This window comes from Ceratotherium simum, chromosome 3, assembly GCF_057802395.1.
Source record: "Ceratotherium simum simum isolate JZ-2026a chromosome 3, ASM5780239v1, whole genome shotgun sequence".
In the NCBI taxonomy this organism is placed as follows: Eukaryota; Metazoa; Chordata; class Mammalia; order Perissodactyla; family Rhinocerotidae; genus Ceratotherium; species Ceratotherium simum.
Window position 1 is genome coordinate 1,821,256 of NC_141902.1, and position 24,878 is coordinate 1,846,133.

The window sequence follows — 24,878 nt, forward strand, 5'->3', positions numbered from 1 at the left end:
TGTTTGTTCATATCTTTTGCTCATTTTCTAAATGGCTTGTTTTGAGAGTGTTTTTTTTTTTTTTGAGAAAGATTGGCCCTAAGCTAACATCTGTTGCCAATCATCCTTTTTCTTTTTTCTCCCCAAAGCCCCAGTATAGTTGTATATAACATAGTTGTAGGTCCTTCTAGTTCTTCTATGTGGGACACTGCCTCAGCATGGCTTGATGAGTGGTGAGTAGGTCTGTGCCCAGGATCCAAACTGGCGAACCCTGGGCTGCTGAAGCGGAACCCGGGAACTTAACCGCTACACCACCAGGCCGGCCCCGAGAGTTCTTAATATGTATTCTAGATGTGAGTCTTTTGTCAGATATGTAGTTTGCAAGTCTTTTCTCCCAATTTGTTGGTTGTCTTCTTATCCTCTTAACAGGGTCTTTTGCAGAGCAAAAGTTTTTAATTTTGATGGAGTCCAATTTATCAATTTTTTTTGTTTTATGGATCGTGCTTTTGATGTCAACTCGTTTCACCTAGCCCTAGATCCCAAAGATTTTCTCCTAAAAGTTTTATAGTGAATATTTGATGATATAAAAAATTTGTTGTTAATTTTTTAGTTAGAATAATGGTATTGTGTGTGTGTAAGAGGCCTTTTAGAAATAACATATTGAAATATTTACAAATGATGTTTAGGATTTACATCAAAATAATATAATATAGGAAGGGGTGAAATAGGTGGGGTGTAGAAGAAGCAGGATTGGCCATGTTCCTGTAAAACCGAGATGTGTCGACCACGAGATCAGTGCTAAAGGTCACCTTTTAAGCTTCTCATTGCAGAGTTAGACTGTGCACGCCCTTTCTAATTTTTCAAATGATTGTGTATTCAGGGTTTGTCATGGCTAAAACTGTGGTTCTGAACCCATTTCTGGACCACTTATTTCCCTATGTTTTGATGTTCTCACTGGCTGTTTCCTTCTCAGCAGAAAAAAAAAATTATACATTCTTGCACACCAAGGCATTAACGACTTAATGGTAGTTTATCCTCAAGAATACTGCACTTGAATTTTAAAAGAATAGATGGTAGAGAAGAGTGTGACGCTTAACACGGAGTAATCGCTCATGCAGCCAGCCTGGGCAGAGTACCGTGCAGACTTATAGCAGCTTGGGTAACTAGCCACCCTGCCTACTGGGCGTAGCTGATGATATGACCCACTGGCAATGTGTGTAACTTTTAAAGGTTTCTTCATTAGTATAAAGCTGAATAGCACAAAGCCCAATAAATATTTGATTTTAATGATAAATTAATAGTTTGTCCATTGATGATGAAAATATGCATGTGAAGTTTGATGAGGTCTGTAAACATGCATTACTTTAAAGGTGACTTTCTCTTAAAGCTCATTTGATGTAGTCATTGTCGGTGGTGGAATTGTGGGGCTTGCCTCTGCCAGAGCACTCATCCTGCGGCATCCAGCACTTTCCATTGGTGTTCTGGAAAAGGAGAAAGATTTAGGTATGTATGCGTGATTTAGGCATGTATGCGTGATTTAGGCATGTATGTGTGATTTAGGCATGTATGTAATCAGTGTTGCTATTTGAGCTTAACCTGAGCACCTGCTCATTTTGTCAGTTCTGCATCATTGATGCCTAATGTTAATGTTAGTGTCTGAGTTTGGTTTCTCTAGAAAGCGGAGCCGGGGACTAGGACTTGGGTGTAGGTGATTTGTTTGAGGGGTTTTCTGAGGAGACAGGAGTGAGAGGATGGGGAGAGTCAACAGGGAAGGAAGAGGATGCATTATGAAGGTTGCTTCTGTGAGCTTGATTCCAATGGGACCTCTGAGGAACTACCTAATGTTTCCCAAGATTGTGCTTATTTATCCATCAGCTTCTGTCTCTACTGGTTGAAGATTGTCCCTAGGGATGTTGAGTTCCCCCAACCCCCAAGCATTAGAAAAGGCCGTGGGCAGAATGCAGGGAGCTATAGTGGGCCCTTGAAGTGGTTTGCTGGTAGCGAGAGGTGAGTTTGTGCACCAAAGTTGTAGCTGAAACCAGAGATGGGCTGGAGGGATTTGACACGGACACCAGGGTTGGCTACTAGAGGAGGCTACCAGTGCTCTCGCTGTAAGAACAAACTCAAGCAGAATTTTAAATAATGTGGTCTCTAATAGCTTCAACTATAAGTTTGTTCCCCCACTTCTTAGGTTTTGTATGAGTCATATCCTTTCTCTTACCCTGTTTCTGTCGTTCTGTAGCTGTTCACCAGACTGGACATAACAGTGGTGTCATACATAGTGGAATTTATTATAAACCTGAATCTCTGAAAGCTAAATTATGTGTGCAAGGCGCAGCCCTCATCTATGAGTACTGTAACCAAAAGGGAATTTCCTACAAGCAATGTGGCAAGGTATGGAATTTTCTAGGGCCTTGTCTTATTTGTAACTAGCATTTTCTCAGGGATGTTTAATGTTGTATTAAAAAAACCTGGTTTTTCTTTCTTTGTGTTTATGTAATTTGCAAAATCTGGACATTTCATATAAATGGAATCATACAGTATGTTGTCCTTTGTGTCTGGCTTCTTTCACTTAGCATAACGTTTTCAAGGTTCATTCATCTTGTAGCATGCATCAGTACTTCATTCCTTTTTATATTGCATTGTAGAGGTATACCACATTTTGTTTATCCATTTAGCAGTTGATGAATTTGTGTTGTTTCCACTTTTTGGCTATTGTGGATAATGCTGTTGTGGACATTCACGTACAAGTTTTTGTATGGACCTATGTTTTCATTTCTCTCATTTATATAGCTAGGAGTGGAATTGCTGGGTCGTATGGTAACTCCATGTTAACATTTGTGTGTGTGTGTGTGAGGAAGATTAGCCCTGAACTAACATCCGTTGCCAATCGTCCTCTCTTTGCTGAGGAAGGTTGGCCCTGGGTTAACATCTGTGCCCATCTTCCTCTATTTTATACGTGGGATGCCTGACACAGCATGGCTTGATAAGTGGTGCATAGGTCCGCGCCGGGGATCCGAACCCGTGAACCCCGGGCCGCAGAAGCAAAGGGCAGGAACTTAACCACTACACCACCAGGCCGGCCCTCCATGTTAACATTTTGAGGAACTGCCAGACTGTTTTCCAAAGTGCCGCACTATTTTACATTCCCACCAGCAATTAATGGGGATTCCCGCATCTCCACATCCTCACCAGCACCTGTTATTATCTGTCTCTTTTATTTTCTCCAACCTAGTGGGTGTGAAGTGGTATCTCATTGTGGTTTTGATTTGCATTTCCCTAGTAATTAAGGATACTAAGCATCTTTTCATATACTCATTGGCCATTCATTTATCTTTGGAAAAATACCTATACAAATCTTTTGCCCATTTTAAAATTGGGTTATTTGTCTTTTTATTGTTGAGTTGTACATGTTTTTTATGTATTCTGGATATAGTCCCTTATCAGCTATATGATACTTACTAAAGTACCACTAAAATATTAAAATATTTTTTATTTTTAAAATAAAATAGTAGTAATAATGATATTTTAAATGTTAGTAAATATTTTCTCCCATTCTGTAGATTTTCTTTTTTACTTTCTTGATGGTGTCCTTTGAAGAACAGAAGCTTATAATTTTGTTGAAGTCTAGTTTATCTTTTTTTTTCTTTTGTTGCTTGTGCTTTTAGTGTCATATCTAAGAAATCATTGCCTAACCTTAGATCATGAAAATTTACTCCTATGTTTCTTCTAAGAATTTTATTATAGCCTTATCTCTGACATTTAGATCTATGATCACTTTTTTCCCCCCCAAATGAGTTGGTTTAATACTAGGTGGTACAGAATTTGGGGTAGAAGAAAGACTGAAGAGCAGACTTTGGCAGAATTCTGAGCTAGGTTTACTCTGACCTCATGCTAAGGTAGGAATGGCTGAATGAGAAGAACTAAAGGGGAGATGAGCCACTGTATGATTTTTTTTTACTAAAGTTTATTCTTAAATGCACAACAGGCTCCCAGACAGCTTCATTCTAGCTATAGGTGGCAACAGATGTAATGGCAGGAAGTCCAGATGTTTCAACAGTAATGGAGTTAAGGATCACCATTGCCTCAGGCACAAGGAGCAGCTTACTTTTTGCCCAATTTCTTAGTTCCGATTGTGGTCGCGGGGGCCTTCCCCTTGGCCTTTGCTTTTAGCTCCTCCAGTTTCTTGTGCTGCTCTCTTTGTTCCTGCGTGAATGCCTTATCTTCCTGGTCCATTTCCTCGGCCTGCTTCTTGGGCTGCTTCATTACCACCTTTGCAGCTGGCCTGCCCCCCCTTCCTCAGACTCCGCCACCAGCAGCTGAGCTCCCTGCCCACCCCCGGCACCCGTACCTCCAGGGTGTGATCAGTTTTTAGTTAGTTTTGGTCTATGGTGTGAGGAAGGGGTCCAACTTCATTCTTTTGCATGTGGATATCCAGTTGTCTCAGCACCATTTGTGGACGAGACTATTCTTTCTACATTGTTTTGGCACCTTTATCAAAAATCCGTTGAGCATAAATGTAAGACAGTGTGTTTAGGATTCTATTCCACTGCTGTATATCTATCCTTATGCCAGTACCACACTATCTTGATGACTGTAGCTCTGTTATTTTTTGAAATCAGGAAGTGTGAGTCCTCCAACTTTTTTCTTTTTTGAGATTGTTTTGGCTGTTCTGGGTCCCTTGCAATTCCCTATTAATTTTAGGGTCAGTTGTCAGTTTCTCCAAAAAGGCAGCTGGGATTTTGATAGAGATTGTCTTGAATCTGTAGATCAATTTGGGGAGTATGGCCATCTTAACAGTATTAAATGTTGCAAACCATGAACATGGGATGTCTTTCCATTTATTTAGATCTTCTTTAATTTCTTTCAACAATGTTTTTATTTTTCATTGTACAGGTCTTGCACTTCTTTTGTTATATTTGTTCCCTGGTATTTTATTCTTTTTGATACTTTTGTGAAGGAATTGTTTTCTTAATTTCATTTTGGATTATTCATTGCTAATGTATAGAATATGGTTTATTTTTGTATATTGATGCAGCCTTGCTGAACTTATTTCTTAGTCTAATAGTTTTCTGTGTGAATTCCTTAGCATTTTCTATATGCAGGATCATCTCATTTGCAAATAAGATAGTTCAACTTCTTTCTCAATTTGGAGGCCTTTTATATTTTTTTCTTGCCTAGTTTCCCTGGGTAGAAACTCTAATACAATGTTGAATAGAAGTAGTGAAAGTGGACATCTTTGTGTTGTTCCTGATTTTAGAGAGAGAGCATTCAATCTTTCACTGTTAAGTATGATAATAGCTCTGGGTTTTTTGTAGATGCCTTTTATCAGATTGAGGAAGTTCCTTTCTATTCCTAGTTTGTTGAGTGTTTTTTTTTTTTTTTTTTTGGTGAGGAAGATTAGCCTTGAGCTAACATCTGTTGCCAATCCTCCTCTTTTTGCTGAGAAAACTGGCCCTGGGCCAACATCCGTGCTCATCTTTCTCCACTTTATATGGGACACCTGCCACAGCATGGCTTGATAAGCGGTGCATAGGTCCTGCCTGGGATCCGAACCTTTGAACCCCGGGCCACTGAAGCGGAGCCAGCGAACTTAACCACTACGTCACCGGGCTGGCCCCTGTTGAGTATTTTTTTATCATGAAAGGATGTTGGATTTTCTCAAATGCCTTTTCCACTTGTATTGAGGCCATTGTGTAGTTTCTGTCCTTTATTCTGTTAACATGGTGTATTACATTAATTGACTTCTGGATGTTAACTTGATCTTGCAGTCCTACAATAAATCCCACTTGGTCACAGTATATAATCCTTTTTATATGTTGTTGCATTCAGTATACTAGTATTTTGTTCAGGATTTTTGCATCAGTTTATATTGCACTAAATTCATAAGGGATATTGGTCTGTAGTTTTATTTTCTTTTGATATCTTTGTCTGGTTTGGGTATCAGGCTAATACTGGCCTCATAGAATTAGTTAGGAAGTGTTCCCTTCTCTTCTGTTTTTTGGAAGAGTTTATGAAGAATTGGTAATAATTCTTCTTGAAACATTTGGTAGCGTGCATGTGTAAAGCCCTTGGGCCTAAGCTTTTCTTTGTGGGAAATTTTAAAGTTACTAATTCAATCTCTTTACTTGTTATGGGTCTATTCAGATTTTCTTTTTCTTCTTGAGTCAGTTTTAGAAGTTTGTGTCTTTCTAAGAATTTGTCCAATTCATATAGATTATCTAATTTGTTGGCATACTGTGTTCATAGTATGCTCTTTTAAGTCTTCTCCATGTAATTTTTAAAAATAAAAGTTCATTGTTACCATTAAAGATGCTATGAAGATTATTTTTAATGATGTGGGAAAATGGTCCTGACATAGTGTTGAGTGAAACAAGCAAGATATAAAACTGTATTTACAGTTTTTATGGTTGAGTTGTGAGTTTTTTTTTTTTATCCTTTAAGCCAAAGGAACCAGCCAACATCCACTAAACACCTTTGAGAAACATGCCAGGCACCATGGCTGCCTGTAGGATGATTTTGAGCTCTGTAGAGCCTACTTCTTTCTGGAGCCCTGAACACTACTTCATATTCCCTCTTCAGATCAAATCGCATCATTGCTTTTAACCCATCTCAGCTCAGCTCCAGGTATTAACTTACATATTGCTGCTTCCAGGCCACGGTGGTGTCACTGTGACTTAATGACCTGAGTTTATGGCTTTTCTGGTTCCGTCACTTATTTGAGCTTTTGAATGTTCTGCCCCTCCCCCACATCGTTTTTCCCTCAAGTTTACAGTCCTTTTATTTATTTTTTATTTATTTTTTGTTGAGGTATAGTTGACATACAACATTTTATTAGTTTCAGGTATACAACATAATAATTAAATATTTGTATATATTGTGAAATGATCACCACAATAAGTCTAGTTAACATCCATCACCACACATAGTTAGAAAAAAATTTTTCTTTCTGGTGATGAAGGCTTTTAAGATTTCTCTTAGCAACTTTCAAAATATACAATACAGTATTATTAACTACAGTCACCATGCTGTACATTATATCCCCATGACTTATTTATTTTATATTTGGAAGTTTGTGAAGAGTTCTTTATATATTCTGGATACTAGATCCTTATCAGCTGTATGATTTGCAGATATTTTCTTCCATTCAGTGGCTGATCTTTCCACTTTCTTGATAGTGTTGTTTGATTTCACTTTTGTTTTTAAGATTAAATATTTATTGATTTAAATAACCTTTACACCTTGATTAAAAGCATTTCCTCACGGAGTTCTGTTGACTCCTTGCTGTGAAATAGTGGTTTGTGAATTTTAACTGCGAATGTCATCTGTGCTTTCCTTTGCTGGTGGCTGTTAAGTAAGGAAGAAACTACCTCCAGCAGGTACTTTCCCCAGAAATAAATAGAAAAAGAGTCTTGAGTACAGTTGATGAATGTACTGTTTTTTCTTTTGCAACAGAATGCATTAGTAAATACTTTGTAATGTACTTTATTCCAGGAAATAAAATAGATAGTTTTCTGTTAGTGATATCCCATTACACTGAATGTTGGCTATATTTCTGATGTACTGGTATTTCACATTCTTTTATAGAAATAAGAAGGCCATTCTGTTTTTTTCTGTTTTTTAAATGTAAAGACTAAGGAATCTGTGCTCCTCTCCCCTCTGGGACTGAGGCAGTGGTGGTCATAACACTGGCTTATGGCCAAGATACACGTGGCGACTGTGGCGGCAGAAGTGGAAATGGACGCTGCATCTCGCCTTTGGGGAATGTTTGTTTTAATGCAGTTTTCTTAAGATAACTATTTTTGGTAGAGGAGGAAAATGAGGTCATGAAAAAAGGGAGAGGTAAATACATGAAGAAAAACCCAGCTTTTAAAAATCAACCCAATTTGAGTCATACAATAATTTATGATCTTCTATTGGCTTTATCTTTCATAACTGATCATATGTTTACCTCTATACTTGTTCTTTATCTTTTATTTTTTTGAAGCTTATAGTAGCTATTGAACAAGAAGAAATTCCCAGACTTCAGGCCCTATATGAGAGGGGCCTGCAGAATGGTGTCCAGGGCCTGAGGCTGATCCAGCCGGAGGATATAAAAAAGAAGGAGCCATATTGTAGGGTAAGTGATTCACTAACCACATGCTCACGGGGATATTTTCATTTAGGGCTCAATCCTGTGACATGGAGGCTGAGGGTGAGTTTATAGGAGGCAAGAATCATAGAAACAGTTAGATAATCCTGTCACAGAAGCAGTGAGGTGTCAGACACAAGAGGGCATTGCCACAAACTCTGGACACCTGGTTTCTTCTGTCCCCGTGAGAAAATAGCAGGTCTGAAGAATGTAAGCCAGGGCAAGAGGAGGTGTGAGATCATATGGCGTGTTGGGAAAGCCCTGAGTGGTGAGGTGTGGTTGGATCATAGATGGGTGTGTAGGGAGAGATCATGGGTGGGACTGGAAAGGCAGGATTAGGCCTGCATAGAGGGACTAATATTCATACTAATAACTTTGAAGTTTATCCAGTAGGCGTGAGGAGCCACTGAAAATTTTTGAGGAGGGTGGCTACAATATCTGATCTGTATTTTAGGAAGATAAGGCTGGCATGAGTGTGAAGGGTGAGTTATAGAGTATCTTGCTTAAAACATGCTGTGGGGAAAAACAGATCTTTTATTCATGAAGGAGACATGAATAATAATATAACAGTTACTCTGCATGTCAAATTCCCTTGACAGCCTTTCAGAGGCTGTCAGTCCAACCCCCATTCCGCTGACTGTTCCAGTGAGTGGCTGTATCTTGTGTACCCCGTGCCCCACTGTTTTATTGACATTGTACAAGAGCTGGACTCCAAGTACTTGTCTTAGAGAGTGTGACCTTGAACTCAGTGCCAGGCAATGCTTATCAGAAGCTTGCTTTAGAGAAACACTGTTTGTGCCTGAAGGACATGTGGACCATTCATCCCTCTACATCTCTGCACACCATCAGAGAGGCACACCTGCACTGTAGTGTTTTGCTTTCCCCATCCTACTCCTTGACCTCAAATTACTCTCTTTGAATTGTGCTTTGGTTTATGGCGAGAAGGTCATTGTGTCACTCAATGAGCCTTCTACTCTAAGGGTGTGGTTGAGGACATTGGTTCACTGTGTTATACACCGTCTCTTTGAGAACCCTCAGGAGAAATTTCTCTCAGGCCTCAGTTCTAAGAATATTTTGTTCTTCCTGAGCACAATTGGCTTGTTTTTTTTTTTTTTTTAAATAATTTTATTTATTCATCCCCCCCCCCCCCAAAGCCCCAGTGGATAGTTGTATGTCATAGCTGCACATCCTTCTAGTTGCTGTGTGTGGGACACGGCCTCAGCATGGCCGGACAAGCGGTGCGTCGGTGCGCGCCTGGGATCCGAACCCGGGCCGCCAGCAGCGGAGTGCACGCACTTAACCGCTAAGCCACGGGGCCGGCCTGGCTTGTTTTTATCTTATGAACACTGTGAATCATTTAACTGATTCTGTTGCCCTGTTTGCCTGGCTGCAAGGAAGCTCAGAGGCACGTGTGTGCCCGACTCCTGCTGGATATCTGGGGCCTTAAGCATGCTTTTTTATTTTCCTGTACTAACTTCTCTCTTCATTTCTTCTTATCTTTCCACTCTCATTTTCTATCTGCCTTGATTTTTTTGGCACTTTTTATTAAATCATAACTTAAAACAGAAATCATTAATGTACAGCTTGGTGAATTTTCATTAAGTGTGACCAGCACTCATATCGACAAACAGTACATTACTAGCCTCCCAGTATTCTCCTCATGCCCCCTCCTAGTCACTACCTTCCCCTTAAGGGTAACCACTGTCCTGACTCCTTACATCACAGGTTTTTGAGTTTTATTTAAGTGGATCATATAGTCTGTACTCATTTGTATCTGGACTTGTATTCAGTATTCTTTATGAAATTCGTCCATATCTTGCATATAGTTGTAGTCTGTTGTCGTTGCTATGTGTCCATTGTATGAACGTAGCATGATTCTTTCCCCTATTGATGGGCATTTGGATAGTTTCTAATTTGGAGATATTCCAAATAGTGCTACTGTGAACATTCTAATACATGTATTTTGGTGAACACATGTACACATTTCTGTTGGGTATATACCTAGAAGGGAAATTGCAGGATCATAATTTATACATATGTTTAGCTTGGCAGAGACTGTCAAAGAGTTTTCCAAAGTGTTTGTCCCAATTTATACTCTCCTGAGCAGTGTATGAGAGTTCCAGTTGCTCCTTATCCTCACCACCAATTTGGTATTGTTTGCTTTCATTTTAGCCATTCTAGTGAGTATGCAGTAGTATAATATTATAGTTTTAATTTACATTTCCCTGGTGACTCTTAAAATTATACACCTTTTCATATGTTTACTGCCCATTTGGATATTTTCTTTTGTGAAGTACCTGTTTAAATCCTTTGCCCATTTTTCTGTTGGGTCTAAATATCTGGTAGAGTAAGTCCCTCAGTTTTATTCTTCAACATTGTCTTGACTATTCTTGGATCTTTGCATTTTCATATACATTTTAGAACAATTTGTTAAATTCCACAAATAACCTGTTGTGATTTTGATTGAGATTGCACTGAATCTGTAGGTCCATTTGGAGACAGTTTACGTCTTTACAATATTGAATCTTCTAATCCATGAACATGATGTATCCCTCCATTTATCTGGATCTTTAATTTGTTGCAAAAATGTATTATAATTTTCAGTGTAGAAGTCTTACATGTCTCTTAGATTTATCTATTTCTAGGTATTTGATAATGTTTGGTACTCTCATAAATGGTATTGTTTTTTAAGGTTTATTTTCTACTTGTATGTTGCTGATGTATGGAATTATAATTGGTTTTTGACCTTGTATCCATCTTGGTTGTTTTAAATTCAGTTATTGATTCTAATAGTTTATAAATTATTTTTGATTTTCTATGTACAGTAATGGTGTCTGCAAATAATAACTATTTTATTTCTTCCTTTCCAATCCATATACTTGACTGGCTCAATGTTTAATGCTGGTATATATTGTTTTCTATGTGTTTCTTGTTTGTTTGTTTGTTTTTACAAACTAAAGACAGATAGAAAAAAAGACAGACAGAAATAGATTTTTTCCCCCTTAAGTTATCTTTAGTTGTACAGTTAAAGTTGGGTCAAAATATCTGATTTTCTTTAAGTTGCAAATAGAATCCAAATAGTGTTGAACGAGTTCTTCCTGCAGAGGTGGTCATAGAGTCTTCAGCTGCAGCAGACCTCACCTTTCCTCTCCCTGGGACTCAGTCCAGATACCCAGTGTGTTCTTGTGGGGTACACTGGGTCTTCTGCTCCCTTTTCCTCTCCCCGTGTATTCCTCTGAGGTGGTGAGCGAATGACTGATCCTTTAAAAAGAAGACACATTCATTGAGTATCTCATTGTGGCTATTGCTTTCAGGCTTTACACAAATGCTATATGGTGCAAGCCAGGGTCGGCCGACTATGGCCTATGGGCCAAATCCTGCCCCTCACCGTTTTTTGTGGCCTATGAGCTAAGAATAGTTTTTACATTTTTAAATGGTTGAAAAAAATTAAAAGAAGAATAATATCTTATGACAGATGAGAATTATATGAAATTCAAATTTCATTGTCCATAAATAAAGTTTTATTGGAATACAGCCACGCGTATTCATTTACGTATTGTCTGTGGCTGCTTTTGCGCCGAACGGCAAAGTCAAGTAGTTGCAACAGAGGTCATAAGCCTCACATAGACAAAAATATTGACTGTCTTTACAGAAAGGATTGCCAACCCCTGGTCTAAACAGTAGGGAGCCATGGAAGGATTTGGGCAGGAGAGGGACACGCAAAATGTGCTAATTTAGCAAAGTTAATCAAGTTCTGGTACACAGAATAGAACTGGATGTGGAAGTAGGAGGCCAAAGCTATTTATAGTTATTTTTGGAAGGCAGCTATGCTCACCACGAATGCCACTTATTTATAGTTATTTTTAGAATATCTGATTTCTATCTGATACTCCTGTGTATCATAGGTCAGTAATTCCCAGACTTCAGGGAATTTTGACATATTAGACTTTATCTCACTATATCCTCTCTTTTTTTCCATAAACTGGAGTCTTACGTAAGGTGAGCAGCAGAATGTGGTGGCTGAGAAGTCAGGCAGACAGAAGTTCAAATCCCACATCTGCCTCTTCAACAGCTGTTGACCTTGAATGGGTTATCATTTTTCTAAGCCTCAGACTCCTCATTTGTAAAATGGAGGTTGTGCTGAGAATTAAATAAAATAATATGTGTAAGGCATCCAGCATATGTTAATTCTCAAGAAGTGGTAGATATTATTATGTGCTTGTTTAAGCAATTCTAGTGAATTTAAATTGGTTTTGTTTGAAATACGTGGGGACTTTTCATGATATCTGTTAAGATAATTAGGGATGCTTAGTTACATGTGTTCTTTTTCCCTGGTTTATATTTCCCCCTTTCCTGATGCTTTGCTTGTAACTCATTATTTTATTCTGTTTATTTCCTTTAAGCCATGTCAGTTTCTCTGTAGAGTGAAATAGGCTATTTAAAAACATTCTAGAGAGATCCTAGGATATTGTAAAAGCAGGGTTGTGAATAACCTAAATAAGAGCTTGTCTTAGTCAGTTTGGGCTGCTATAACCAAGTACCGTAGATTAGATAGCTTATAAATGACAGAAATTTATTTCTCACAGTTCTGGGAACTGGAAGTCTGAGATCAAGGCTCTGGCAGATGTGATGCCTAGTGATGGCCCACTTCCTGGTTGATAGACAGCTGTCTTCTCGCTGTGACCTCACATGGCAGAAGGGGTGAGGGAGCTCTCTGGGGCCTCTTTTGTAAGGGCGCTAATCCCGTTCATGAAGGCTCCATCCTCATGACCTAATCACCTCCCAGAAGCCCCACCTCCTAATGCCATTGCATTGGGGGTTAGGTTTCAACATGTGAATTTGGGGGAACACAAATATTCAGTCTGTAGCAGGGCTGGTTGTTTAGACTGATGCCATACTTCAAGGAAAAAAATACTAATATTAAAATGAAGAGAATAGGAGGCTGTACGTATGTGGGAGCAGGAAGTATGTGGGAAATTCTATACCTTCTGCTTAACTTTTCTGTGAACTTAAAACTGCTCTAAAAAATCAAGCCTACTTACAAAAATGAAGAGATTAAACTCATTTCCCCCCTTATCTATACAGTGCTTTACAGAAACTGTTGAGTGCTTCCTGAAAGCCTGTTGCTGTATTATAGCTTTATGTGATTTTGATGGAATTTAGTTGTAAAACTAAGATGTCAAAATCTCACTGATCTGTTCCTGTTGATTACCTTGCCAGTTGAGAATAAAACAATTTATAACCTTCTTCAAAATGGCATGCTAATTTTTAACATGTGTTTCAATTTTTATTTGCTAATGAAAAGCTCTTTCAAATTTTAAGGTTGGTGTCAAAAAAAGAAAGAAAGAAAAGTACATGTGAGCCGCTGACGCCACTGAAGATTTGGTCATGATGTAAAAACAGTATTATTAATTGTGGAGTTTGGAAAACAGGATTATTGGTTTCGTGGTGGTACTGAAATCTGGGGGATTTGGAAGATTCCAGCTAATCAACTGGAAAACAATTGTTGTCTGACATGTATCCTTGTGAGGGGCTTTAAATATAGAAAAAATAAGAAAGGAACCCTATATTCCTTTTTTTGTGTGTGAGGAACGTGAGCCCTGAGCTAACATCCATTGCCAATCCTCCTCTTTTTGCTGAGGAAGACTGGCCCTGGGCTAACATCTGTGCTGATCTCCCTCCACTTGATATGGGACACCACCACAGCATGGCCTGACAAGTGGTGCATTGGTACACGCCCGGGATCCGAACCTGGGCCGCCAGCAGCGGAGCATGCGCACTTAACCGCTACGCTACGGGGCCAGCCCCCCCTATATTCTTTATATCGTGCTTTACTGTTAAAAAAAAAAAAGCTCAACTTTTCACACATCATAAAGCTTAAGGATGAGTCTGGATATTGTCATGTGCACCTGTCCATGTGATACTCACAGGTCTTGGAATGAGGTAGATGAGGCATGAGATAAGATAATCAAATTACATATCTAAACATGTTTTGTGTCTAATAAATGAAGAAGCTAGTTAAGTTACTTTCCCAAGGTCACTCTGCTCCTAGAGAGTTCCCTGCCCCCAGATCTGACTCAGAACTGGTATTTTTTTCTGTTGAATTTGACCAACATTTCCTTCTTTGCTGTGTGCCAAACACTATGTTAGGCACTGCAGATATGAAGGTAAGACATGGTGGTCAACTTGAAGGAAGTTATATGTAGCAGAAGATAGAATTTTAATATAGTGATAAGTATTCTGATAGAACTGATTATCTGTCTTGTACCAATGTGAGGGAGAGCTTTTAGCTTAGTCCAAGAGTTTAGGAAAGCCTTCTCAGAGGTGACCTCCCACTTGAAAGACGAATAAACAGTCTAACTTAGAAAAGAGGTATATCCTGCATTTTTATGAGGCCTCTGCAGAAATGGTCTACTTTCTATAATGCTACATTGTAATTATCAACGTCTAGATGTATTTAGGGATGGCAATATATAGTGGAAAATATAGTCTGGTTATTTCATAAAAGTGTCTTGAGTAAACTCCTCCCTTTTCACCCAACCTCACCACCACTACCTGGAATGGTGGGCAAAATTTCCATGGTACAGGGTCACTTGCTTTTCTTCCAGGCCCTCCAGAAAGAAAAAGTTTATCAGAACAGCTCTAAAGGGCTTCTTGGACGAGGTCTCTTTAAGAAGGAGATTAAGTACCCCCAGGGGGAGCATCTTGGAAAATTTTAAACTGCCTCTGTAAACTTGGACTTTGGAGGATAGCTCTTGACAGCTCTCTCTCCGGGCAAATCCTCACTGATTCCTCTGACCTCAGCTGTGCTGATCTGTCTGCCTTTTCTTTTACACTATTGGTCAGCCACACGTTCATCTGTTCCGCTACTCTCCTGACTGACTTCCAACTCTCAGCTTTCCCTGTCCACGTGCCTGGTTCTTTTCCAGCCCCCTGACCTGCCGTGACCTCAGATTTCAAGCTCTGACCTGCTGACCTGGACAGTGCCTGCTGGGGGACGGACACAGCCAGCCTGTCCACCAGCCCCATCCTGGGCCAGGGCGTTGGATGGCTTGGCGGCAGTGACTCTCTCCACCTTCCCTGCATACACATGGAGGTGGGGCACACCGGCATCTCATGAGGAGAGTCCAAGCCAAGACTGGAAAGGGTCAGAGAAGAAGGGAGACCTTTTATGGAAGGTCTAGAGAGGAAAATCTAGCGTGTTGAAAGACAGGCCTCAAAAGTCCATTCATTCAGTAAATATTTGGGTGCCTTCTGTGTGTCAGGCATTGCACTGGGTTACAAGAGTATAAGATGAATAAGGAGGATAGCTGGGATTCCAAAAAACTATTGATATGAAGCACTTTTACTACACGTTCTATCCCTCTGTTATCGTACTTTCCACTTAGTTTTATGCTAGTAAGGACGTTTTTGTGACTAAACTCTTGGTCTTATCCTAAGTTAGCATCCAAGGTTATTGTACCCAAGATACTGTTTATAGGTTGAAGTGGAATCGTACCTATTGACCTGTGGATTTAGGGACTGTCAGGCAATATAAGGCCTTGTGTAAAGGCTTTCGTGTATCCACTGTATTGAAACAGATGGATTGACTTCCCATACTTGGCAAATGCTCTCATATTCTGGAAGTAAGACTGTCGGGAAAATGGTAAAGTTTGCCAAATGTCACTTTCAGTCTGTGAAATACCTCTGGGTGTTTTGTGAGCCTTCATGCTTAGTGTGACCTGACCATTTGGAAGCCTTGGTCAGGATGGGTGGCAAACTCAAAAGCTTTTAAGGGCCAAGCAGGTAAATGTATTGGGGTAGGGGTGGGCAGCGAGAACGAGACTGAGATATTTAAAATAATATTATCAGATATTATTTTAAAACTGTAACAACAGAGCTGTGCTGGCCAAACGAGGACGGCAGCATTTACCGGCCGCACTCAGCTTCTGGTCATTCGTTGTCCTGGGAACCAGGCTGCCCTCTTAAGGGAAATTGGTTGGGAGAGTTGATGTGCTCATATACACAATAAGGCAACAGAAAATGGTGATATTACCAAGGATTCACCAAAATGTAGTCGATACTTAGTGTGTGAAGTTCTACTCTTATCCTCTTCTTCAGAATTAGAAAGGCCAATGCACATTCAACATTTATTCCAAAAAATTAAATAAGTATGGTTATAGATCATTCATCTATAGATCTTGAACATGTCTTTAGTGGCAAAACAACAACAACAACACAACAACAAAAAACCCAGGCTATTAATTTCTCACATTACCTGAAGAGGGATTTTGAATTAACCATGTAAAATCTCCATCAGTATTTGCAGACTCGAAGATGGAGTCTGCAGTCACGTCAGCACTCTGCAGGCCTTGTGAACAGCTCTGGGTTCTCACTGAGTGTGCAGACAGATGATGAACTGCTGGGGAACTTCCATGGGTTTATTTAAAATCTAATTGTTTGGAATTCAAATCAGAATCAGATATGAATCAGAATCAGACATGGTGTGAGGGATGAATAAAACTGAAACACTCATTGTAGCAGTGGGAAGAGCCTGGCAAAATTAGCTCCTCTAAGCAGGAATGTTGTTTCCTGATGATAGAGATTTTCCTGGTTAGCTAGTATTATTTCCTTTATCTGCTAGATGCATTATGTATGTAGTTGTCATCAAATTTAGGCGCTGAATGGAGCAAGCTTTTATTTTTTTTTAAGACTATCAGATTTTTGCCAAGAAAAGATAATACACGTTATCCATCAAAATAAACAGTAAAAAAAATTCAGCCAAAAATAAAATTTATTGAATAGCCTGTCCTCAACGATTTTTAATTGTATTGTCTTGATTTTTTCATAATCCCGTCCCAGGGTCTGATGGCTATTGATTGCCCGTATACTGGCATTGTGGACTATCGGCAGGTGGCTTTGTCATTTGCCCAGGATTTCCAAGAAGCGGGTGGCTCTGTCTTGACCAGTTTTGAAGTAAAAGATATTGAAATGGCTAAAGAAAGCCCTTCAGGAAGTGAAGATGGTAAGCCACCCTTGTCTTTTCTTTTGAATACCTGTGTTGACTTCTAAACAAACTGGGGACTGTTTTTGGCTGGGGTGGCGTTGGCGGGAAGGCCACCAGGAGTTAGGCTAGAGTAGGATGCAGAGCTGGAGGCGGGTGCAGAAGGGACGAGGGAGAGCTGGGACTTCTAGTGAGTCTTGTGCTGATTGGAGACTTCTGACTGGTGCTAAAGCCCGAACTGGTGGAATTAGCCCCCAGACCCTTCCTTCTTCTGTAGGTTAGAGTCAGAACCCTTGGGGATGCTTGTTAAAAATGCAGATTTTGGGGGCCTGCCTTGTGGTGTAGTGGTTAAGTTCGGCGTGCTCCGCTTCAGCGGCCAGGTTTCCAGGTTCGGATCCCAGGCGCAGACCTACACTCCTTGTCAGCCAGGCCATGGCGGCGACCCACAGACAAAATAGAGGAAGATTGGCACAGATGTTAGCTCAGGACAAATCTTCCTCAGCAAAAAAAAAAAAAAAAAAAACAAACAACCCCAGATTTTGGCATCACCCAGACTTACTGAATCAGACTGTCTGGGGATAGAGCATGGCTCAGCCATTCTGAACACTGCCCCCGCATTGTAGACTGCACTTAGAGTTTGTTTTGTTTTGCTTTGGGGACAGTTTTTTTTTTTTCTTTAAACCAAATGAATTGGTTTAAAATTCATGAATTTTAAATTCGAAGCCTTAAATCTGCTGTTGGGAAATTTGAAGGAAAAAAAAGTAGTGCTTGGTTCATTCTTCCTTGACAGATTTTTAAGGAGATCTTGGCCATTTGACTCATTCTCCCAGTGTCCTTTGAGAATTCTAAGATGATGAGCAAAATTGTTAAATAATTATGGTTGTTATAGGTAGATAGCATAATCAACCAAATTATGTTACAAGTAGATCATATTCTTTACCTGCTGTACGTGCTATATGTATGCTTTAAAGACTTTGAGATCCCATGTGTCTGATCAGGAACTAATTTTATATATAGTCAGTTTATTATTGGAAGTTTTTGTGTGGTGATGACTCTTGCTTCTCTACACAACTAGAATCTGCAAGGACTTAGGGAACCAGCACTTGGACAGTGTCACAGCGTTAATCCTGTGGGAGAATGCACAGATTCATGACGATCTGTTGTATAGCGTGGTTCTAGGACTGTAGTCCAGAGGAGAGCTGGGACTGCCTGGTTGGAGCTGAGGGGGGGTGGTTTATAAGCATAGATTAAATGAATTAAAATAAAAACATGCCAGAGTTTCATATATTGTCAAATATGAGCTAGTTTAATCTTGTTACTTAGTAAAAAGCTACAGAATGAAAAGTGGGTGAAGAAAATCCTTTACATTTGTTTCTAGTGTAATATTTCAAGTAATGTAGGCCTTCTTTTGCGAAAAATAAATCTTTCACTCATTCTTTTTTTTTTGTTAGGGATGACATATCCAATTGTTATAAGGAATACAAAGGTAAAGATTCTTAAGCAAAACTACTTTCATCTACTTTATCTACTTTCATCCCCTCTCTTTTCTTAAAAAGTTGAATTAACTACAGTGCTGTGTTTTATGTCATTGAATGAAATTTGTCTAAGGTAAGAATTATTCTGAGAGAAATTCTCTGAGAGAACGTAACTGCTTTCATTCTTAGGGTTTCAGCTTGGGAATGACTTCATAAAGTGATTGTGCCAGCAAAGAACAGGACTATAAGCACTTGGAGTGTTTAATTTTAAGGCAAAACTGGTAGATACTTTATTGCTCTGCCTACATATTTCCATTAACGTATTAACTCTCTACTAATGAGAAGACTTTGAGGGGACAGGCTGTGCATAGGGAGATGGACTGCTTTCCTTCATCCTCACTTGGTCTAAAACAAGAACCATGGAATAGAAGTATTGCATTTGCTGTGTGTTCACTGAGGGATCAGAGTTCAGTCAGGGGAGCAGAGTCATTAACGAGCATTGTAGGATTTATTATGGGAATTCGGCCTTACACAATTGTGCGAGGATCTGGGAAAGCGCAAGGCAGAAGGAGAATTGGCAGATCAGCGGCGTCTCCAGCCAGTCTGAGAACCAGGTGTGTCCAGCTGCTGAAGTGGACTGCAAATGGGAAGCTCGTCTCGGGGAGGAGGAGATCTGGGGGAGCTCTTGCGTCTGTGTCTACACCCATGTAGTGGGCTGGGGCAATGCTTGGTCAGTAGGGTCAGTAGTTGGGAAGCAGAGCTGGAAATGGAGCTGTAATTCACTTGGCAGTGGATGTTTGTCACCACAGTGGACTGGAATGACGTTCAGAGAACATTGGCTGCTGCTTCACTTCTGCCTGCCATATCATATCCAGGTCCTGTCTGGGTCAGCTTCAGGTTGGAACGATACAGGGGAGGGGATTCTGTCAAGCATAGTTTGCAGCTTAAGCACATTGACAGTATAAACACCACAGCCAGTCCCTTTTCAACTTGTCTTCCATTCATACCTCTTATAGTAACCACATTTAACTTCCAAACGAAGACAGTAGTAAAATTATGCTTCCACCTACAACATGCAGCTATTTTTCATACCACTGAGGACATGCTAACTCTCCAAAAAGGATACAAAGTCCACTTCATCCATCTTTGGGTGATGTTCATTTCTTTTCTAGCTGAGTCACGCTCCCCATTTGAGATCCTATAACTTAGATACTGAGATATAAGGTCAACCACTACTTAAGCATCTTATATTAGATCAGTAGTTCTCAACTGGAGGCAGTTTTGCCACCCAGGAGACATTTGGCAATGTCTGGAGACATTTTTAGTTGTCACTACTGGTGGAGAGGGGCAGTGCTACTGGCATTTAGTGGGGAGAGGCCAGAGATGCTACTAAACATCCTACAATATGAGGGACAGGCCCCCACAACACGGCGGTATCTGGCCCCACATGTCAATAGTACTGAAGTTGAGAAAGCCTGTGTTAGATAATGGGGAAATGGTAGAGACGGATTCATTAGTCTTCTCTGGCTGCCATAACAGAATACCACAGACTGGGTGGCTTAAACAACAGAAATTTATTTTTTCACAGTTCTGGAGGCCACAAGTCTAAGATCAAGGTATCATCAGGGTTGGTTTCTGGTGAGATCTCTCTTCTTGGCTTGTCGATGGGCACCTTCTCCCTGTGTCCTCACGTGGCCTCTTCACTGTGCATGCACATGTGCAGAGAGAGAGAGCAATCTCTGGTGTCTCTTCCTCTTATAAGAACACCAGTCCTATCAGATTAGGCTCTACTCTTGTGACCTCATTTAACCTTAATTACCTCCCTAAAGGCTCTGTCTCTAAATATAGTCACATTGGAAATTAGGGCTTCAACATATGAGTTGGGGTGGGGAGGACACAATTCAGTCTTTAACAGTGAGGATAAAGAAAGAATTGGGTAATATAGAGACAAATATATTTTTTTCAAAGTAAAGAAGAAATACTCATAACTACTACATTCCTCATTTCTGTCACCAATCATGTGGTCATAGCTGATGTTTATAATTTCCTCCTTCCACTACCCATTCCATAGTCCCTTAGCCCTTGGCAGTCATCTCAGCTGGCCATGGTTCCTGGTTTGGTGGGGTGACTGAAACTTTCATTCCTGAAGTGTCTGTGCCATTAGCAGCCCTGGCCTGTCTTGCGTTGTGGTGGTTTCCATTAACTTTTATAACAATACATGGAGATTCTAAGAGATACCCCAGGAGATCTGTATTCCAGACATACTCCACTTTATCATCCCCAAGCCCTCTGTGTGGTGGCAACTCTATTTCTCCCTGGGAGTTAGCGTCATGTACCCTTTTCAATACAGAATCCCCTCTGTCTGTTGATTCACTGGCACGAGAAACCCAAAGTAGCCAGGTGAGCACTGTCAAATTCTAGCTTAATGGAACCATTGCTTATTCTCTGAAAGAAGCATTTTTTTCCCTTGGGAACTTAGATTTCTAGAACATCAGAGCCCAAAGTTGTGTGGATAGGAGGCAAAAATTTCACTAGTAGATTATTGTAATAGTAAGGAATTACTCCCATTTCTACCTCTTGATTTCCAGACCTGGGAAACCTGGCTGTGGGAGAAACAATACCATGTGTTAGTCACTGCTTTAGAGGGTAGAGAGCATCCTGGAAGACACTGCCCCAGCGCTGCTAGGTGCTGCCAGCCAGCTAGTGCTGCTGTTGAATCTTCAGAAGCCCATTCCACTTTCTGTTGCCCATTGGCTTCAGGATGATGGGGAAAATGGTAAAATCAGTAAATTCCATAGGCATGAGCCTATTGTTATTCTTCATTTGCTATAAAATAAGTTCACTGATTAGAATTAATGCTTCTGGGTAAAATACCACAATGGTGAATAAGGCATCCTGTAAGTTCACAGACGGTGGTTTCTGCAGAAGCATCGTGGGCGGAGAAGACTAATCTATATCCAGAGCAAGGGTGTATTCCATTGAGGACTAAGTGCTGCCTTTTTTTTGATTGAAGTGGTTCAGGGACCATATCAGTGGCTTTGTTGACCTCTGCTGTTGGCAGATTGAGCATTCAGTAGGGCTGTGGACAGATCAGCCTTGATGGATAAGTCTGTGTTGCTGAGCCCAAGCATCACCTCCGTCCTTGCCACCATAACCATTTAGTTCATGAAGCCATTGGGTAAGGACAGGGATACCTGGGGAAGGGGCTAACTAACGTCCACAGGGCAGGTCATCTCGTCTACTGATTGTTAAAATCTTCCTCGGCCGAGTTGACTCCTCACTGAGCATTCGTATCAGTGAGCATTCATATGGAACTCAAATATCTTCACCCTCTGAGCCTGTTTGGAGAGGTCTGTTCACATACCTCTTCTCCAGAGCTCCTTTTTCTGACCATCCGGCCAACTGTTAGTCCCGTTAGCACAGGAAGCAGTGTAGATCATACTTGTAGCCATCCCTCCTCCCAGGGGAGATAACAACCAGGTGTGGTGTTCAAAGTTCTGCCCCCTGGGAAGATTTTCCTTCCCCACACTCCTTCAGGGCCACGCCTGAGTGGGGCTCTGGCGCTGTTCACTGTCGAGCGGTGCTGAACCATTTGTAAACCAGGCCTGTATTTTTTCTTCCTTGATCAACTGATCAAAGAGAACTTCCATGGGGCCACAGGGACAGGTTGAGAGGGAGGAGGTAATTTAGCAGGAGCAGGGGACATGGGAATTGGAGCCACTTGCCTCTGCAACTTATGTGTGCCTGCAGGACCATACAACCCTGAGCTTGTATAGTCTACTTCCTCTTGATGACAGAGTGCTGCTTACACACCCAATTTTGTGGCTTGGTGAGTCAGACAACACCCAGTTAATAATGGGTAGTTCACGTGGTAACTTGGTGACCTGTGGTCAAGTGTTGAGTCAAAGCCAGAAGCACTTTCTCAAAAGGAGGATAGTTATCTGCAGAGGATGGTATGACTTTCCTCCAAAATCCTAAAGTTCTGTGTGCTGTGACTCGCCTATAGGGACCTACCAGTTTCCATAAAACATCGCTATCTGCCACAGACGCTTCGATTACCATCAGATCTGCTGGGTCATGTGGCCCAAGTGGCAGAGCAACCAGGGTCTCCATTCAAAGAGGGATTGAAAGTCTGTATCTGCCCCTGCCCTCATCCAAGGGACATTTTCACTGGAGTGTGGCATCATGTGATGGAGGATGTGCAGGGCCCGTGGGCACCAGTGAATGTGCATTTCACCCACAGTTACTGTGGATGTTGCCTTTTATTTTGGCATTCTCCTTTAGTCCAGTTACATAATAGAATTAAAAATTTTGAGTCAACTTATCAAGTTGAACATCTGTGCTTTTATGATAGGTTAAGAGAAAAGGAATTTTTAAAATAAACTTTTGGGGAGAGAGGATTTGCAAACTAAAGATTTACAGATTGTTGGGCCGGCCCCGTGGCTTAGCGGTTAAGTGTGCACGCTCTGCTACTGGTGGCCTGGGTTTGGATCCCGGGCACGCACTGATGCTTCTCCAGCCATGCTGAGGCCGCGTCCCACATACAGCAACTAGAAGGATGTGCAACTATGACATACAACTATCTACTGGGGCTTTGGGGAAAAAAAGGAGGAGGACTAGCCGTGGATGTTAGCTCAGAGCCGGTCTTCCTCAGCAAAAAGAGGAGGATTAGCATGGATGTTAGCTCAGGGCTGATCTTCCTCAAACACACAAAAAAATTTACAGATTGCATGTGGGGAAAATGTCTGTTTTACTTATGAAATAGCAATAGAGATCTATAGTTTATTTTTTTAAAGAAATTTATGTTTGAACAAATGTTAAAATCATTCAATATTTACCTAAATTTCCATTGGATGTGAAATTAATGTGTTAGTGAATTTAATTATTATTTCATGGATAGCATAAAATGATTTGAGACCTATCGCAGTTTTTAATCATTTCTTTGGAACTGTTCCTTGAGTCTTTTAAAGAGAACTTCTAGGTTATTGCATGCTGGTACCATTCTACAAATTATCTTATCTTTACATTTGTCATAAGGCTCATCTACATTTTATGTTCCAAGAACGAAAGAATTGCTGACCTTTCAAGTAGGAACTAGTAGATTTATATCACATAAAAATATTTCTGGTACTTCTGGTATATAACTCTAGATGGACAGGAAAGATATTAACCTATTTAGAAGAAGGCATTTTTTGTTTTTGTTGACGTACCCCTTTTGACTTCAAGGGTCTTAAAACTATCATGGTTTAGTCTAGCTAATTTGAATTCACTACAAAGAAGTTTCATCTCATTTTTGTCAAAAGTGTGACCTGTATATTTCTTGAAAAGTGGCTTACCTTTGTAGCTGGGCAAAAATAGGATGCATACAGAGATAGAAGAAGGCTGAATCAGTAGGGGCTGGAAAGAAAGAGTGTTGAGAGAGGTGAGAACTCTTAGGCTTCAGAAACAGGTCTGGGAAGGAAATCTAGGGACAAGAAATTACCCGGAGCAAGGAGGTGCTAGTGTTTACCCCATCAGAAGTAAAGAGATGAGAATGAGAGGGGGGGTGTAAATCAGAGTTAAATGAAATTGTTCAGGAAATAGGGTGAGAAATTGGCTAACCCTGGCAGGGTAAAGCTAAAAATATGCAGATGATAATCACAAAATAAAATTTATGGGAAAATACAACAGCCTAAGATTAGCAATCTCTTAGTGGTGAAAGCAAACCTTGACTGCAGAGTGCATTCTCGGTAAATGTGGACTGAATGCATGAGGTTTCGAAAGCAGCCTCAGTTTGCAAAGTGGATCTTGATCAGGACGAGGAAAGTGGTTCGTGAGTGGGTTACAGCTGGAATTGAGCAAGGTTATTGAGTGTGAAGCAAGCTGAGAGTAGCAGGATAATCACTGACAGGTAAGACAGGAGAAGCTCTCTGAAAGACAGAGGAGGCCACATGGGTGGGGGCCATCTAATGAAGTTTGCTTCTTCATGCAGCAGATGGTTAGGAAGTTCCGTGTTAGGTCTTAGTAAAACAGGTGTGTGTGTGTGGCTTAAGTATCCTGTCCTCGCCAAGTCAACCATTGTATGTCTAATTTAAACTACAGAATTCAAGGTGACATCCCCTTTCAGGCCACTCCCCTAAGTTTCTAGCTGTCACCTGAATGCTGAAGAGCTTATTTTGCTTATACTTGTATTTAATTTCCTCTTTTAAAAGTAATAAAATGATAAAAAGTCCATTTCTGTACCCTTACTGTCTTTTCCATCATCTGTTGTTCCCTCTTGACCTGTTCTCCTCTCTACTTCCTACAGTTCATGTTCTGTTCTTCTGCACTA

The 24,878-nt window shown here is 40.5% G+C and overlaps 1 protein-coding gene and 1 pseudogene across 9 annotated transcripts in view; one reads left to right on the plus strand and one right to left on the minus strand.

Annotated features, from left to right (window-relative positions):
• The window catches only part of L2HGDH (L-2-hydroxyglutarate dehydrogenase), a 40,948-nt gene that overhangs the window by 3,415 nt on the left and 12,655 nt on the right, over positions 1-24,878 (plus strand). For 3 of the 9 annotated variants that reach the window (XM_004436350.3, XM_087421846.1, XM_087421855.1), the window contains exons 2-6: positions 1,367-1,482; positions 2,222-2,373; positions 7,967-8,098; positions 16,952-17,114; positions 18,545-18,579. In XM_004436350.3, coding sequence (XP_004436407.1) covers positions 1,367-1,482; positions 2,222-2,373; positions 7,967-8,098; positions 16,952-17,114; positions 18,545-18,579 — 598 coding nt within the window. The remainder of the gene's footprint in view (positions 1-1,366; positions 1,483-2,221; positions 2,374-7,966; positions 8,099-16,951; positions 17,115-18,544; positions 18,580-24,878) is intronic. The other 6 variants (XM_087421896.1, XM_087421898.1, XM_087421879.1 and 3 more) reach the window with 4 other exon arrangements.
• Positions 4,084-4,245, minus strand: LOC147917387 (translation machinery-associated protein 7 pseudogene; annotated as a pseudogene).